At 46.4% G+C, this 16,852-nt stretch overlaps 1 protein-coding gene across 2 annotated transcripts; it reads right to left on the reverse strand.

The window, feature by feature from the left end:
* Positions 1–2,944: 2,944 nt before the first annotated feature.
* LOC106581357 (transcription factor HES-1) lies at positions 2,945–4,966 on the reverse strand. 2 transcript variants are annotated; one of them, XM_014163363.2, is made up of 4 exons: positions 4,682–4,966; positions 4,447–4,542; positions 4,252–4,330; positions 2,945–3,684 (listed from the first exon to the last, which is right to left on the reverse strand). In XM_014163363.2, the coding sequence occupies exons 1-4, from the start codon at positions 4,742–4,744 to the stop codon at positions 3,305–3,307; spliced, it is 618 nt and encodes a 205-aa protein (XP_014018838.1). In that variant the 5' UTR covers positions 4,745–4,966; the 3' UTR covers positions 2,945–3,304. The 2 variants fall into 2 exon arrangements, with proteins under 2 accessions (XP_014018838.1, XP_014018837.1); XM_014163362.2 differs by having other exon boundaries at positions 2,945–3,687.
* Between the last annotated feature and the right edge of the window lie 11,886 nt (positions 4,967–16,852).

The raw sequence follows: 16,852 nt of genomic DNA on the forward strand, positions 1-16,852 counted from the left end.
GTATGTAACTTATAACATGTTTATTAGACAGCTATTGGCATCTTCCATCTTGTCATCTGTTTGTGTCCTCCATAACTGCACAGTATAGGCTACATTCTGTGAAAGGAAATAGGATGGGGCGTAGGCTGCTGTCACAAATGATATACCCATTCAGTGGGTCATCAAAGCTCCAATGTGTCCAATGTATTTCACCAGGTAGGCCAATAGGACTATTTATGGCATAACACAGAGATATTACGCAGATGTGTCAAAAAAATAAATAATGACATTTTAGTGGCACATAGCTTTGGACGTGGAGTATTTGCAATATATTTTTCATTACACATCCTGACAATCTGTTGATTATCTCAAGACTCGGTCATTTTTCTCTCTTTATTTTCTTGCCCTACCCAGTACAATTTTTCGTATGTCCCTGTGCAAGGCTCTGAAGATTTCCCCAGTGCGGGTTCTCCGATGTAACGCGATGCCTTCAGTTGGCAGCTGCTGGCGGAGGCCCCTTGGCCTAAACTGAATCAGACTGGGAATTAAAGGCCCTTCCCCAAAGAAAGCGACAGGTGTTAGCCTGCCCCTCATTTGTTCTCTCACTTCTTTGGTGACTTCTGGTTTGGGTGCAACTGCACTCTCAGATGCCGCATTCCCTTAAAACGCACAGAAGAAATAAGTACAAAAAAACTAGTAAATACACCCTAGTTTTAAATGTTTATCTTTAGAAGCATGTTAGAAGTCATGCGTTTGTATTTGCGCATCCCTTACAGTTAACAAAATAACTACAGAATTATGTTCAAGAACATTTGGGTTATTATAGTTGAGTTTACAGAGGCAGCCCAATTCACATCTGTTGCACCATTATTGGCAAAAGAGCTGATCTGGTTGGCCAAAAGACGTACGAGTGTAAAAAGATGAGAATTAGGCTGTTTTACATGTTATGTCTAGAAATGGACTTATATCCATTAGCCCAATTTCGTTGTGGGTGTGTGCACTATTCTTTTATGCACAATTGTCTATTTGTTTACGTCTGATAGAAGTGTTCAACCTTCTGGTCTCGTTGCATGCATTGTGTATGTATACAGCGCATTGTCATGCAAATTCCCAATACACAATAGCGCATTTGTGTCTATCTAAACCGGCACCAAAATGTGTCATGTCACTAAATTCTCCAGGTAAACAACATGATACCATTACGAGTGAGTTTTATGCACAAGATTTTCGCTACAGCAATTAAGCATCAGTAAAATATCTACAACCTAAATGAAGGCCGTGTCCAAAGGCTTTGAAGTGGAGGGGTTTGGCACCTCGCCACCCCACGCTCCGCTCCAGATCTCCTCTTAATGGTCTGGACTGGGGAGAGAGCAGCTGTCTCGGCCCGCTTTTGTTCGAGAACCCGCAGAGGGACCGGGCGCCCCTCTCCATCTTCTCTCTTCCCTCCCTTCTCTGCCACCACCCGGCGGCTTCATTAGCTCTGTGGCCAATTATTATGGGTTTATAGTCAGGAGGAGAGGGACCATTTACTACAGCAACGTTTTCAATTTTCGAATTCAATAATAAATTTTAAAAAATGCCTGTGGATAAGGTTCATTTTTCTGGATTTTTTAAAATTCACAATTGAATGAGTGGCGCAGCGGTCTAAGGCACTGTATCTCACTGCAAGAGGCGTCACTGCAGTACCTGGTTCGAATCCAGGCTGCATCACATCCGGCCGTGATTGGGAGTCCCATAGGGCGGTGCACAATTGGCACCGCTTCGTCCAGGTTTGGTCGGGGTATTCCGTCAATATAAATAATAATTTGTTCTTAACTGACTTGTCTAGTTAAATAAAGGTTACATTTATAAAAACATGTTTTTAATTGTAAACAAGTAATGGTTTGCCTATACTGTACTTGAAAATAATTATAAACGTGTTTCCTTCTACGTCAAGTCCAGTCGGCTGTACACAAATATTGCCAGCGATCAACCAAGGTCATATCGCCTGTCATCTAACCACAGCCAATTCTGATCTTTTTCACTAATTGGTCTTCTGACCAATCAGATCACCTCTGAAAAAGATCTGACGTGATTGTTCAGAAGAGCAATTAGTGGAAAAAAGTTCGAAATTGGGCTGCAAGTGTAAACACAGGCTAGAAACCACCGACCTAATTTCCTCGTCACATACAGGTAACTGCCAAAATAAAGGAAACACCAACATGGTGTCTTATAAGGGCGTTGGGCCAACACGAGCCGCCAGAACAGATTCAATGTGACTTGACATAGATTATAAAAGTGTTTGGAACTCTATTGGAGGGATGCAACACCATTATTCAATGATCAATTCTGTAATTTTGTGTTTTGTTGATGGTGGTGGAAAACACTGTCTAGGGTGCTGGTCCAGAATCTCCCATAAGTGTTCAATTGGGTTGAGCTCTGGTGACTGACACACACACCTTAAACCTGCTATGCTCCTTTGGGACCCCTTCTTCAAAGTCACTGAGATCTCTTCTAGCCATGGTAGCCAAAATAATAGGCAACTGGATATTTTTATACATGACCCTAAGCATGAAGGGATGTTAATTGCGTAATTAACTCAGGAACCACACCTGTGAAGAAGCACCTGCTTTCAATATACTTTGTATCCCTCATTTTACTCAAGGGTTTCCTTTATTTTGGCAGTTCTGTCCTACTGGACTAGGTAATTTCTTTAATATTACTGAAACCATTTGCTTATATTCATTCACATTGCAAGCAAGAGTATAATATGAAATAAAATGACCGTTTTGAATTGTTTATAAATGCACAATAATATTGTAGTAGCTGTAGGCCTCAGCATCATTCATATCTTTTAACATGGGTTTATCTCATGTTGATAGGATCAAAACATATTTCTATATAAGAGAGAGAGAGAGAAAGTGTCTGTGTTTTTGTGTGTGTGCGCAAGCACAGGTGTGTACAAAGAAAATTGATAACATCTACGGAAATTCCATACACATTTTTATTAATATTGGTTAATAATATACAACAAAGAAGGGAGCAGTACAAAAGCTATTTGTGACTAGAGCTATGAAGCTAAATGTTTTCTTATTATTCAATAAATAAAGATGTTAATACAATAAATACAAGAAAAAGATTAATAAGAGCCTTCTACAATGCAGGCTACGGAAAGTAGACTTCGGAGAGGAAGTACTGAAAGGTCTGTTAATATACCACACCGAGATCAGGAACACAACCGCCCCACAATCCAACACAATGTCTTCTGAGTAGCATATCTATAAGATACATAACAGAGGAGGGTCTAACATAGGGATCCAGCACACACCCAGAGGGCCGGTATAGTTTACCATGGCCTCCACATCTCCAGCATGCCCAGGTGGGGGCTCCCGGGCAGGAGCAGGGGCTTGTCCTGGGGCCCCACCACATGGCACAGTGGCCCCTCCATCTGGCCCTGCCTCCCAGACCTGGGGTCCCCTCTGAGGGGTGTAGTTGGGGCTCCTGGCCCCTGGCTGGGTGGAGGGGTGTCAGGCCTGAGGTTGGGGTTGGCCTGCGAGGGGTGCTCTTCACTGGAGCGGGGCAGGGATTTGAGCAGATGGTTGAGCAGGCGGGAGCCCAATGTTTTGTCCATCCACTCGCAGCTGAGCAGCATGTTGTGGACCTCGTGCATGCACTGAATGTAGCCTGTGCTGTACTTCTGCTGTGCTTCCAGGCCTAAGGTGGGGTCTGCTGTGGAGGGGAGGAGATACTGGCTCAAACATGGGTCATAGCGTCATCTGTTGGTGGCAGGATGTATTGCACCCAGACTGGCCTATTCACCAAAATACATTTGTATAATGCATAATGCATTTCTTAATCCTGAAAGGGGAGCACATTTTTGTTTTTGACTTAACACTACACACCTGATTCCACTAATCAAATGTTTAAATGATGAGTTGATTAGTGGAATCATGTGTGTAGTGCTGGGGATGTGCACCCCTTTGGGTCCCCATGACCAGGATTAAGAAACACTTGACTAATCAATTGTTTTATGTTGAGACCAAGAGAAAATATGGAGAAAACCCCAATTAAATCATACAACTATGAGTACTAATACTCAAAAAGTATTATTCTTATTAGGCAACATAGGACTGTTATTCAATCACTGATGAAAATACTCCCACCAGTCTCCGTAACTACTTTCTAACGTGCCGACTAGGCCCCCAACTGCTTACATAGAGTATTGCATGCAGGCACAACTTTGAAAACTCACTTGTATGTTTCTTCCGTCAAGTCACTTTATTGGACACTTACCACTGAATTTATGTGTCTGAACATTCTGTAGGTGTTTCACTGTCATCTCTAGAATGTCCGCCTTTTCAAGTTTCGATTGCTGTTGGGGAAAATGGAAAGTTAGTGTCAAGAAATAACTTACATAGCGTTTTTCACACTCCATATAATTGAGCATTTATAACAATTAAAATACAGTGTGTATATATGCCTACTCACGTCAAGACTGAACGCCCCGACGACCGTTTCTTTCAGCTGATCCAAGCAGTTATTAATCCTCTCCCGTCTTTTCCTCTCAATGAGCGGCTTGCGCAACTAGAGATGGAAAGCGATGGGTTAATGGCGACCAGATACAGACACAAACTGGACCAGATAATCACTAAGCGTGAGCATCTCCGAAGAAAGACACATGTTGATGTTTAAGTTTATCTATCGACGGGGACAAAGGCAATACCTTTCTCTCCTCCTTGGCACTCGAGTGTCTCCCCACGTTGTGCGCCATGGCGCTGGTTGTCATCTCTCCTTTACGCTCGGTATAGTTGAATATAGAGTATAGCTCTCCTCTCCCGGCTGAGTCTAGGATCTGTCTGTAAGGCCCTCCGCGCGGCGCACCCCTCTTATTTATAGGGAAGAATTAGCATGTGAATGCTCGAGCTCTTTGGCTGAGGTATTTTCCCACACACGGTGTCGCTCCCATCAGTCAGGGATGACAGGTCATTGCCTCTTTTCTATAGCCGAGGTACCAGCTCTGCAAAAAAAACCACAAGCGACAGATGTCCAGCCTGAAACCATGCACCCCCCCTCCGCTCCCCCCTCTATTCTCTCTCTCTCTCTCTCTCTCTCTCTCTCTCTCTCTCTCTCTCGTGAAGCAAAGCGCACGGGTCCCCTCAGGATTGTCATTCCCAGGGCCGAACAAGAGTGTGTAATTACCGTGGTTACACCAGGGACCCCCTCGGCCATTCATGCCAATGAACTGGGAAAGCATTAGGCCTACCCGAGAAAAGGCGAAACCTATCCCCTGAAGTTTCACACGGAAAATATACCCACAACGCCTAGTGGCCCTGTGGTCATTGTTCTCAGTCTGGATCGTTGTCGATACTAACAAGTGCTCAGGGAAGTGTTGATGCTGAAAAACTGGTGATTCAACCCTGAGTGAAGAGTAGGACTAAACTAATTGCTCTGAGAATTTAAGCCACAAGCCTACAGTATAACGAAAAGTGTTAATATTTTAAATTGAATGTAGCCTATATGTTTTTACTGAGATATAGCCTAAATTATGTTCGCGCAATGGCAAGGGATATATACTGTATGCTCATGACTGGAAAACCTATTTGGCAATTACACTCAAAGTTAAAGAAGCTTATTTCAAACTATGTTCAACTCTGCACTGGTTTAGCAATTCAGTAGGTCTAGACTACTCAACGAATTTTCAACAGGTGGTCAGGTTTCATTCGAATTAATTGATTAAAATTCAATACATCGATAGCAAGTGTTGTTTTATGTTCTGAATTTCGTTGAAATAAAATGAAATCCCTTCACCTAATGGTTTTGGGGGATATGGGTGGGGTAGTTTCCGAATTCCACATGAATTCCAATGCTCTTTGGGTTGTCTAATATCGACAAGGACAAATTACTTCAATATCGTTTCGGATATTGATCATGGCTTATTATTAATCAATATACTTCTTTTTTGTGTACAACTTTTGTTAGCCTAAGCCAGACAGAGGAAGCGTTTTAAAACTGTAACCTAAACATATATTGTCAACTTTTTCTAACGCACTGAGTCAGGGAGAGCAGATGTCAGAGTGACCACGCAGACAGATGTCACACCCGCGCGCTGGCCCTTGGCGTAAGGGATTCATGGCGGGGGCTCTGTGTTTGACTTGAGCCACGCGACTGTCAGGCGAATGCTCGAACGTGGGAAACTCCGCCGAACAATGGGCGGTATTCAGCCGAATCTAATCACCATGAAGAGAGTAATAACCCTGTGGAGGGAGAAGTGGACGGTCCAGCCCGGGAGAAGGCTCTCTCTCAGTGAGCCCCGGAGCAGGTGACTAATGGGAAGTTAAGGCTGGTGCGCCCTGACCCCTAGTTTTTGGGCAGGTGCGTGATCATCACAATAAAGCGTCAGTATGAGCAATAGCCTATGTGTGGTCCTTGACCACTTTTATTGGTTATTCATGCAATACATATTGATATCACATTGTTATGCATGAGACTAACATATGGGTTTATTTGTGAATGCAACATGTATTAGTATAACACTTGTTGAATTTGCAAACATGAAACAGTGTAGCCTAATGTGGTCAATTCGAATTGAAGGCAGTCAATTCAATAAGTAATTTGAATTTATAATACAACAATTTAAAAACGTTGGAAAATGAATAGCTTCTACTTTCCAGTTTATTAAGAAGCCATTGAAAATAAATAAGACAATTTCAATAATTGAATTGGAATTTCAGTTTACTTCCAATTGCCTGAATGACTGCCATCAATTCGAATTGACCCAAACCCTGAATGGTAGCCTATTAACAATACAAGAGATGTCCAAACAGGTTAACTCATTTTTGCATAGGCTTTGGATTATATTGTTGTTTTTTATTGGAAGGATTACTGTAGGCTAAAAGGAGTGTGATACTCAAAGCCTTAATAATTAACTAACCTTCGGTAGTTGGCAATGACAAGTGTGCATCAGCGAAGCTTGGAATGAGTGTACGGATTTGAGTCCATTTTCCAAACCACAAATCAAATCTACATGCCTATATAGTCACAATGGGTGGCCTTCTGAAGAGGCTGTGGCTGATGAATACAGTGAGTGGTGGGGTTTCTTTTGAAACTCCAGAAAACTTGGGCGACTTTTGGGGAGGATAATAACCATACAAAGCGCAATGGGACATCTGGCCACGCGACCCACAGTCAGCCGCCTGTCGCTTATCACTAGGAAACGTCCTTTAGAGGGTCACACATAAAGACCCCGCAGTCGCGGAGCATGCGTTCTCTTCCAGAGAGCAGCAACGTCTCACCAAATGAAAAACTTGCTACATTCACAGGACTATATAGCCTAACAAGGCAGTTCGATTTTAGTGGGTCACCTTTTTATATAGGTCTACCTAATTGATCCAATAACTTAACCTAACCTACACTTAGTCTATTCATTGTTGGAGTGTCAATTTCGAGTTGTGACATTTTTGTGGAGGCTCTATAATGGGAACTTCTAGAAAGTTCCATCTTGTTATGGGGGGTGGCACAGAACGGCCAAAAATCAATAAATCCGGCAAAATCGTTGAGGCAGCAAGGGGGAGAAACTATCAGAGAGACCGAATTAAAAGGCCAACTTGTGAAGAGGCGCTTGCGCCCTTTCACCCCCTCTCTTCCTTACCATCTGGTCCCGCGTCCCCTTGATCAGAATTAGTGTGGGAATGACAATGCCACAATAGCTCCCAGGCTCAGACGCTCTAAGCGGCCCAGTGGCCCACTCGTCTTGGCTGCTAAATTATGACGAACACAATCATTCCTGTTGGGCCAGTGTCCCCGTGGTCTACATCCGCTTTTTTAGGTGACTTATTCCGGATCTAGAGGCATATACTGTATCTGAGGCGCTTCACACTTGCAACATCAGATTTGTGAATGCGCATTGGGAATGCATATACTGTAGAGGGACACTGTCTGCTACATCAGCCACATTTTGCCACTTTTTTTTTAACGTATTGTATTAGCCTTTAATACTGGCCAAATTGGTCTCCATCCCTCCATCCATCCTTCCAATGAAATGATATTTTTTCCATATTTATTTGTCACTATTTTCTCGAACACCTGCATATCTATTAATTGAAACGAAAACAATATATCCTTCTAAAAGTAAATATACCTCTTCATGATGAGACATTTTTTTTTACTTTAGTGATGCATTATTATGCTGTTATTACACTTATTTATAGGTAATTTGGGGTATAATCAACAGTAGAATACTGTGAAACGTTTTACTGCATCATACTGTAAATGATGGTCCATTGTGTGAAAAAATTGTAGGCTGGGAAATAATTGCTGTATTTTGAAGGCTACTGTAATTCCAACACACAGAATGGACAGTATTTTTGGAGTGCCAACAACCCTTGGCCCTCCGATGGGTGCTTGGTAGGTTGGCTCATTAATATATTTTGATGCATGCCTTGTAAAAGTCTATCATTTTTTTGCACCTGTTGGTGAGAGTGTTTAAGGCCTACCAATTTCACCCGTATCTGGTAGTAGTGCCCCATCATTTAAAAATGTATAGGGGACAGATTGGAGTAGCAGCAAGCCTTAAACCTTTAATGATTGAGCATTTTGCTATGTTTTTTTAGTCTGTTTTGACCTGTAGTCGCTGCCAGTTTGGAAGCCTTTGTTAAGGCCTCTTGGAAGTGAAACACCAAATATTCATATATATGCTGTAATGTGTAAACACATTATCTAGCAGATGACCTGTTTGCACCAATTCCATGTAATTACAGTAAAATGCTGTGACTTAGAAACCCCAAATCCCCTCCATGAATTTCATTCATCCATCCAGCCAGCCAGCCAGCCAGCCATCCATTAATTAATTAAGATAGCGGTAGCATGTACTTTTTTAAACAAGTATCATACAGTCAATTCTACGGTATTGTACTGTGTGTCATTACACAGTACTCGCTTTGATACTGCATTTAGATTTCAGCAGGTGTACTGCAATATGAAATACAGTAACTTAAGCTACTTGCCACTTTGCTGCATGTAGTTACTGCCAAATTCACCACAACCCCTTTACAGTGTTGCTGCCTGTAGTTACTGCCAAATTCACCACAGCCCCTTTACAGTGTTGTTGCCTGTAGTTACTGTCAAATTCACCGCAACCCCTTTACAGTGTTGCTGCCTGTAGTTACTGTCAAATTCACCGCAACCCCTTTACAGTGTTGCTGCCTGTAGTTACTGTCAAATTCACCGCAACCCCTTTACAGTGTTGCTGCCTGTAGTTACTGTCAAATTCACCGCAACCCCTTTACAGTGTTGCTGCCTGTAGTTACTGTCAAATTCACCGCAACCCCTTTACAGTGTTGCTGCCTGTAGTTACTGTCAAATTCACCACAACCCCTTTGCAGTGTTGCTGCCTGTAGTTCTTCAACTTTTTAAGAAGGGTAATGGAATGATGGCAGAGGTTTTGGGATCTTGTTTTCCTCAACATGATCCAGGCACATTTTATTTAACCAATGTGCAACAATTGGCGATTACACTTGTTTTCCTAACAATGAAAATAATGTTGTGTGGGCAGTATCGCATTTGCACTGAAACCTTCAAGTGAATTAGCCTAATTGTTGCAATATTCCCAGCACAATCGGGAAGATTTGGTGCAGTCAGTGTGTAGGCCTAAACCTGCTTCAGTACCCTAAATTATATGTTGAATCTTTAGACTATTTTGCAAAATATTAGTTTTACAGACAGCCATTGTTTTAACGGAATAATAATGGGCTAAACCAGTTATAATTTAGTCTAATAATTGGTCTTAATTGATAGGCTAGCCTAACCTTGGCATATATGCCTAAATTTGTAACAAATGTAGGCTAGTGTAACGGTCTAGGCGTAGTGGGTGCGGAGACAGGCGCAGGAGACAGAACGTACAGGTGGGCGCTTTATTACGCACAATGAACAAGCGTGCCGCGCACAAAATACAATGCCCAAAACAACAGGAGAATCCCACACAGAAAAACAATGGGAAAATAAGTTAAGCCCGCACAAAGAGCAGGCGGGCCTACCGGCTTAAATAGCCCAACTAACACACTAAACAAGAAACAGGTGATACTGATTAGACAAAACAAACAGAAAAGGAAAAAGGGATCGGTGGCAGCTAGTAGGCCGGTGACGCCGTGCGCCGAGCGCCACCCAGACAGGGAGAGGAGCCACCTTCGGTAGGAGTCGTGACAGTACCCCCCCGACACGCGGCTCCCGCAGCACGCCGACACCAGCCTCGAGGGCGACCCGGAGGGCGAGGCGCAGGGCGATCCGGATGGAGGCGATGGAAATCCCTCAACAGTGACGGATCCAACATGTCCCCCACCGGTACCCAGCACCTCTCCTCCGGGCCGTACCCCTCCCAGTCCACGAGGTAATGCAGGCCCCTCACCCGACGTCTCGAGTCCAGCACAGCACGTACTGTGTTCACCGGGGACCCCTCGATGTCCAGAGGGGGCGGAGGGACCTCCGGCACCTCACCTTCTTGCAGGGGACCAGCTACCACCGGCCTGAGGAAAGACACATGAAACAAGGGGTTAATACGGTAATAGGAAGGGAGTTGTAATCTGTAACACACCTCGTTTATCCTCCTCAGGACTTTGAAGGGCCCCACACACTGCGGCCCCAGCTTCCGGCAGGGAAAGCGGAGGGGTAGGTTTCGGGTCGAGAGCCAGACCCTGTCCCCCGGTACGAACACGGGGGCCTCACTGCGGTGGCGGTCAGCGCTCCTCTTCTGCCTTCCACCGACTTGCTTGAGGGATTCCTGGACAGCCCTCCAGGTCTCCTTGGAGCGTTGCACCCACTCCTCCACCGCAGGAGCCTCGGTCTGACTCAGATGCCACGGTGCCAGGACCGGCTGGTAGCCCAACACGCATTGAAATGGTGACATGTTCGTGGAGGAGTGGCGGAGTGAGTTCTGTGCCAACTCTGCCCATGGGACGTACCTTGACCACTCCCCTGGTCGGTCTTGGCAATACGACCACAGAAACCTACCCACCTCCTGGTTCACTCTCTCCACCTGCCCATTACTCTCGGGGTGATACCCGGAGGTCAAACTGACCGAGACCCCCAGACGCTCCATAAACGCCCTCCACACTCGGGACGTGAACTGGGGACCCCGATCAGAGACGATGTCCTCTGGCACCCCGTAGTGCCGGAAGACGTGGGTAAATTGAGCCTCCGCAGTCTGTAGGGCCGTAGGGAGACCGGGCAACGGAAGGAGACGGCAGGACTTAGAAAACCGATCCACAACAACCAGGACCGTCGTGTTCCCCTGAGACGGGGGAAGATCGGTAAGGAAGTCCACCGACAGGTGAGACCATGGCCGTTGTGGAACGGGGAGGGGTTGTAACTTCCCTCTAGGGAGGTGCCTAGGAGCCTTACTCTGGGCGCACACCGAACAGGAAGAGACATAGAACCTCACGTCCCTAGCCAAGGTGGACCATCAGCACTTCCCCCTTAGACCCCGCACTGTCCTCGCCATACCAGGATGACCCGAAGAGGGTAGTGTGTGAGCCCACCGAATCAATTGATCACGGACACCAAGCGGCATGTATGTGCGACCAGTAGGACATTTTGGAGGCGCAGGTTCCACCCGTAACGCCAGCTCAATGTCCGCGTTCACCTCTCATACCACTGGTGCCACCAGCCTAGAGGCTGGAATGATGGGAGTAGGAACGATGGGCCGATCCTCCGTGTCATAGAGACGGGACAGCGCGTCGGCCTTTGCGTTCAGGGAACCTGGTCTATACGTGATGGTGAACCTGAATCGGGTGAAGAACATGGCCCACCTTGCCTGACGCAGATTCAGCCTCCTAGCTGCCCGGATATACTCCAGATTCCGGTGGTCCGTCCAGATGAGAAAAGGGTGTCTAGCCCCCTCAAGCCAGTGTCTCCACACCTTCAGAGCTTTTACCACAGCTAACAGCTCCCTGTCCCCCACATCATGGTTACGCTCCGCCAGACCGAGCTTCCTCGAAAAGAAATCGCAGGGGCGGAGTTTCGGTGGCGTACCCAAGCGCTGTGATAGCACGGCACCCACCCCAGCCTCGGATGCATCCACCTCCACTATGAACGCTAAAGAGGGGTCCGGGTGCGCCAACACGGGCGCATCAGTGAACTGCGCCTTCAAATGGTTGAAGGCTCTGTCCGCCTCTGCCGACCACCGTAAACGCCGCTATCTGGCCAAAACCCCGGATAAATCTCCGGTAGTAATTGGCAAACCCTAAAAACCGCTGCACCTCCTTCACCGTGGATGGAGTCGGCCAATTACACACGGCCTTAACGCGGTCACACTCCATCACCACCGCCGAGGTGGAAATGCGATAACCCAGGAAGGAGACGGCTCGTTTGGAGAACACACACTTCTCAGCCTTGACGTATAGGTCATGCTCCAGCAGTCTACCAAGCACCTTGCGCACCAGAGACACATGCGCGGCGCGTGTGGCGGAATAGATCAGGATATCATCGATATACACAACCACACCCTGCCCGTGTAGGTCCCTGAGAATCTCGTCTACAAAGGATTGAAAGACGGCTGGAGCATTCTTCAACCCATACGGCATGACGAAGTACTCATAGTGGCCCGATGTGGTACTAAATGCGGTTTTTCACTCGTCTCCCTCAGGAGCGTTTTCCACACGCTCCTGAGGTCCAGTTTCGTGAAGAACCGCGCTCCGTGAAATGATTCCACCGCCGTAGCGATGAGAGGTAGCGGGTAACTAAACCCCACTGTAATGGAATTGAGACCTCTGTAATCAATGCACAGACGCAGACCTCCCTCCTTTTTCTTCACAAAAAAGAAACTCGTGAAGACGGGTGAAATGGAGGGCCGAATGTACCCCTGTCCCAGAGATTCCGTGACATATGTTTCCATAGCCAACGTCTCCTCCTGTGACAATGGGTACACGTGACTCCTGGGAAGCGCAGCGTTTACCTGGAGGTTTATCGCACAATCCCCCTGACGATGAGGAGGTAATTTAGTCGCCCTCTTCTTACAGAAGGCGATAGCTAAATTGGCATACTCAGGGGGAATGCGCACAGTGGAAACCTGGTCTGGAGTCTCCACCGACGTGGCACCGATGGAAACTCCCATACACCTACCTGAACACTCCTCTGACCACCACTGGAGAACCCCCTGTCTCCACGAAATCCTGGGATTGTGACTGGCCAGCCAGGGAACCCCCAGCACCACTGGAAACGCAGGCGAATCGATAAGGAAGAGACTAATCCGCTCCCTATGATTCCCCTGCGTTACCAGCCCTGACCCTAATGGCCGGCTATCTAAGGAGTGCACGGGGAAGGGGGGATCTATCGGCACCAGCGGAATTCCCAGCTTGAGGGCGAGTCCGTGATCCATAAAGTTCCCAGCTGCGCCTGAATCGACTAGCGCCTTATGCTGGGAAGAGGGAGAAAAGTCAAGGAATAAAATTAATACAAACATGTGACCAACAGGGGGTTCGGGGTGAGTTTGATGCTGACTCACCTGAGATGACCGAGAAGTGTTCTGCTTGCCCTCTCGACTGCCAGACGGGCTCCCCCAGCACCGGTCGGCCGTGTGTCCTCTCCAACCACAGCTGGTGCAGGAGGAGCCTCGCCCTCCGGTTCCCCTCGAAGCGGCCCACCCTAACTCCATAGGAATGGGCACGGGAGGGCTAGGAGGTGGAACTGACAGGACCCTTTCTGAACGCCCGCGGGCAGCTAGCAGATTGTCCAGTCGGATTGACATGACTATAAGTTAGTCGAGTGAGAGTGTGGCGTCCCGCCATGCTAGCTCCCTGCGGACGTCCTCCCGGAGGCTGCACCTGTAGTGGTCCATTAGGGCCCTGTCGTTCCACCCGGCCCCAGCGGCCAAGGTCCGGAACTCCAGCGCAAAGTCCTGCGCGCTCCTCGTCTCCTGCCTAAGGTGGAATAGTCGTTCACCCGCCGCCCAGCCCTCCGGAGGGTGGTTGAATACGGTCCGGAAACGGCGGGTGAACTCCGGATAGTGATCCCTCGCCGAGTCTGGGCCATTCCAGACAGCGTTGGCCCACTCCAGAGCTCGACCCGTCAGGCAGGAGACGAGGATGCTCACACTCTCCTCCCCCGAGGGAGTCGGCCTCACGGTAGCCAGGTACAACTCTAGCTGGAGTAGAAATCCCTGGCACCCAGCCGCCGCTCCATCGTACTCCCTCGGGGGCGCAAGACGAAGTGCGCTGGAGCCGGACTCGGAGGGGGGAGGAGTAGGTGGACTCGTCGCTGGAGCCGCTCCTCTCCCATCTGTCCATCCTCTCCATCATCTGGTCCATCGCAGACCCGATCCGATGGAGGATGGTGGTATGATGGAGGATGCGCTCCTCCATCGATGGAAGGGGGGTGGCCGCTGCTCCTGCTGACTCCATGCTCATGGTGCGGGCTTCTGTAACGGTCTGGGCGTAGTGGGTGCGGAGTCAGGCGCAGGAGACAGAACGAACAGGTAGGCTCTTTTTTACGCACAATGAACAAGCGTGCCGCGCACAAAATACAATGCCCAAAACAACAGGAGAATCCCACACAGAAAAACAATGGGAAAATAAGTTAAGCCCGCACAAAGAGCAGGCGGGCCTACCGGCTTAAATAGCCCAACTAACACACTAAACAAGAAACAGGTGATACTGATTAGACAAAACAAACAGAAAAGGAAAAAGGGATCGGTGGCAGCTAGTAGGCCGGTGACGCCGTGCGCCGAGCGCCACCCAGACAGGGAGAGGAGCCACCTTCGGTAGGAGTCGTGACAGCTAGCTACTTTACAGACATTTTCTTGTTGGTCCCATATGTTTTAAGGGCCTAGTCATTTTCAATCGGTGCTTGAACTCTCTTGACACCTTAGCGCACAACCCAAGGCTCGCCCTGACTGCATAACATCACAGTTATTCATTGTGCTATTTTCTGCATTGAACCCCCAAAGATATTTAATTCCTGTACCTATTGTATGTGGTGTCATTTTTATTTATTCCATAAATACACACTTCTAAATAGCCTACACATTAATTTATGTTGTAATATCTGGGGCAGAACCAGTAAACTTGAATTTAGGCTTATGTCATTTGTCCATTAGCCTATCAGAGTCCGCTGTGATATGTTGCATGTTGCTACAATGTTTTCACTCTGTGTTGAGGGGTCTATATTGGTCCAAACTAAACCATGTGATGACACTGTGCATAATATAACAAATATTTTAGCGTGTCATAATAATGAGTAGACCATTACAAGAGTTCCAGAACACTAAATTCTAGGTTACTTTCTTGATTTGTGATGGCAGGAGAGAGGGTACATTTTAAAGCGAGGCACGTGAATGTATTATTTGTTGCCAAATTTTAACAAAGGGTTTTTAGAGAAATATCGAGTTTAATATCTCACAATATTTAAGTAGGCTGTTTATTTTTTTCATTACCAAATGTCTTCTATCTGTCGTGAATGTAATTTGGGGCCTAATGAATTGAATAGGCCTTCTTTCTCCCTCCAGTGACGCAGACAGACGCTAGTGAGGAAGGGCACTGCAGGCCCTGTCATCCCTATATTGTAATTAAGAGCAATATATCGTTGCATACAGGCCTAAAATTACAGGTTAACTACATGATCGACTTCAGAATCCTCATGCTTGCATTTAAAGACTTTGATGGATTAAACCCCACATACATCAGTGACCTCATCTCAATCAGCATGCCACCTCGCACTCCCTACTGCTTCAAGTCCGCAAGACATGTCTACGAACTAAGCGGGACCGAGCCTTCTGCTTGCTGCCTTGCCCCTCACATGTGGAATGCTCTCCCTGACCATCTGAAAGCCGCTCCATCACTCGGAACTTTTAAAACTGACTGCAAAACCCACTTCTACAGACAGTATTTTTCATAGCCCTAGTCCCATTCTAAAATGTATTTAGCACTAAGCTCACTATTGGTATTTTATCTGCCTTGATTCTAAATGTACATTCTAAATGTACTTTATGTTGTTTTTATACAGTACCAGTCAAAAGTTTGGACACACCTACTCATTCCAGAGTTTTCCTTTATTTTTACTATTTTCTACATTGTATAATAATAGTGAAGACATCAAAACTTTGAAATAACACATATGGAATCATGTAGTAACCAAAAAAGCGATTCTTAAAAGTAGCAACCCTTTGCCTTGATGACAGCTGACTACAACTAAACCCCAAAAGAGATTGTATTTGAAAATAACAGTAATTTCATACATTTATTACATTGAGACACGATCACATATGTCTCTTATTTTATTAGTGGGAATACTTGGGAACAAGTTCCCTGAGAACAAATTCCCTGAATTAAACGTATTTTTAGCTGAATTCCTGATGATTTTAGTCTTTTTTTTTTTAACCAAAAACTAAACAGCCTGTTGCCGACCCCTGTCGTAGAAGGAGACAAAGGTAAACACAGGTTGTGTTTGTGTGTGTGAATGATGCAGACAGTCCCCCTGTGTGAGGAGAATGAGAAAGAGAAGGCCCTGTTGGTTAAAGCCAGAGAGAGGACCATGAGATACTTGAAGGAGGATCTGGCTTACTACCATGAGCAGGTCATCAAAAACCTAGGCCAGACCCTGGACAGAGCTCTGGTGCTGAACCAGAGTGAAGAGGAAGCTAAGCTGGAGGAGAGGATCGATTTTGAAAGGATGGTTAGGAGGTTAGGGAAGGGTGAGAGATTGATGAGGCTAGGGCTAGAAGTTGCAGGAAGCATAGACAGAAAAAGATCAAGACACCCGAAAGTAAAGAAGGTAATGAATGGGAGCCAGCCAACTAGTGAAGGTGGCAGAAGAGGAAGAGAGTAAAAGAGGTCAAAGTGCTAAGCTGGTGAAAATTGACAAGGAAAACCGTTGCAAAGTTCATGGAAAAAGTCCAATAATGTGTTTGAGG

The sequence above is a fragment of the Salmo salar genome, chromosome ssa20, assembly GCF_905237065.1.
Source record: "Salmo salar chromosome ssa20, Ssal_v3.1, whole genome shotgun sequence".
NCBI classification, from domain to species: Eukaryota; Metazoa; Chordata; class Actinopteri; order Salmoniformes; family Salmonidae; genus Salmo; species Salmo salar.